This window comes from Octodon degus, unplaced genomic scaffold, assembly GCF_000260255.1.
Source record: "Octodon degus isolate 3935 unplaced genomic scaffold, OctDeg1.0 scaffold00142, whole genome shotgun sequence".
Classification (NCBI taxonomy): Eukaryota; Metazoa; Chordata; class Mammalia; order Rodentia; family Octodontidae; genus Octodon; species Octodon degus.
The window spans coordinates 6,865,242-6,866,884 of record NW_004524718.1 but is presented as its reverse complement, the minus strand read 5'-3'; the positions used below and the strand labels follow the sequence as shown (position 1 = coordinate 6,866,884).

The following is a 1,643-nucleotide window of genomic DNA, read 5'->3' as shown; positions in this document are numbered from 1 at the left end:
GTGTGTTTTCCAATTTTTTCCGTGTTAGTGTCCTCTGCACTTGTTACGAGTGGGCTTGGGTTGTGAGGTTGCATTTTGTTCCTTCTCGTCATTTTGTGTAGCACTGTCCTCTGCCCTTTGTTGTAGGTCTTTGCTGTAGTTATAGCCTGCACTCGTAGTGAAGTTTAGGTGGAGCTCTACAGAGTTTGGACTTATTCAGCTGAGTCTGGCTTAGGTCTGGCTGCTGTGCTCAGCTCCTTCCTGCTGCGGACCAGGGCTAGGACTGGGTCTGGGCATTCCTGGAACTCAGCAGAAATTCCTACTGGGTGTGTACTCTGCACTTGGTATGGGTGGGCTTGTGTCTGTGCTCGCAGTTTGCTCCTTCTCATTGACATCTTGAGTAGCACTGTCTTCTGACCTTTGTTGCAGATCTTTGGTGCAGTTATAACCTTAGCACCTACTGAAGTTCACGTGCAGCTCCACAAAATTTGGATTTATCCAGCTGTGCCTGGCTTGGGTCTGGCTACTGTGCTCAGCTCCTTCTTGCTGCTGCCCTTTGGAGTGAACCCGTTGTGCCCCTCTGGCAAGATGTTCTGCTCCTGGTCTAGCTAGGTAGTTCTCTCCTCTACACTCTCTGTAGGTATTGCAGCTGTACAATTTCACCCCAGGCCTGCATGCCAGGTTTGAGCTGAATCTGGAGGGGACATGGTGGAGATGGGTGTAGAGGCAGCTCTCCCACGTATTCACTGGTCCTGGACTAGGACTGGATCTGGGGGTTCTCGGAAGGAGGCAGGAATTCCTACTCTGTTGGAGGGGTGTGAGGGGGTAACCTGGAATGATGGGTGGTGTTTCAAGATTGTGAAAGTGGGTGTCACCCAGGCTGTGCCTATCCTGGGACCAGTAGGTCTGGCTGGTGCTGGGTAGCTGGAAGTTCTCCGACACACTCACTGGGCATGGGCAACGAATGGATCTGGGGGTTCCCAGAATATGGCTGAAATTCCTACTGGCCATTTGGGGTGGGGAGGTGCTGCGGAGTGTTGGGTGTTGTCCCATGGGGGTGGAAGAGAATCTCACCCATGCTGCACCTGGCTGGGACGAGTAGGTCCCGCTGGTGCAGGGTAGCCGGAAGCTGTCCCACACACTCACTGGGCCTGGGCTAGGACTGGGTCTCTCCAGGCCTTTTAACTAGAATTTATCCTCTGATCATCATTTCCCTATCAACCCTTCCCCCCACACTGTTGTCCTCGGTCCGTGGTAGTTCTACTCTCTACTTCTATGAATTAAACATTTTCTGACTCCATTTATAAGTGAGGTACTATGTGATAATTGTTCTTTTTATTTTAAATAGAAAATTACAATAAAAACAATGATGCAGAATTTCAAAACAATAGAAAATTAACATTGGTTATTAAATTGCGTCTTGTCAACTTCAAAGTATTTGCTCAGATTACAAGATACAGGTATCCAAATTGATTAGACAATATTACCACATACTCTTAGTTTCAAAGAACTAATAGAAATTAGGCAAATATAAGATGTTTGAAATGCAATGAGATAGTGAGGTTAGATTGATAGCCTAAATCATTTGATAATAACAATAAGCTTTTCTTCTGGATGGGTAACAACCTAAGTTTGCAGACCAAAATTAGAGAAAAAGGAGGGCT

At 47.0% G+C, this 1,643-nt stretch overlaps 1 protein-coding gene across 1 annotated transcript in view; it reads left to right on the top strand.

Annotated features, from left to right (window-relative positions):
• The first annotated feature begins 684 nt into the window (after window positions 1-684).
• Window positions 685-1,643, top strand: part of C7 (complement C7) — a 100,690-nt gene continuing 99,731 nt past the window's right edge. The window contains 1 exon segment of the mRNA XM_023701885.1: window positions 685-879. Within this exon segment, the coding sequence (XP_023557653.1) occupies window positions 685-879 (195 nt within the window).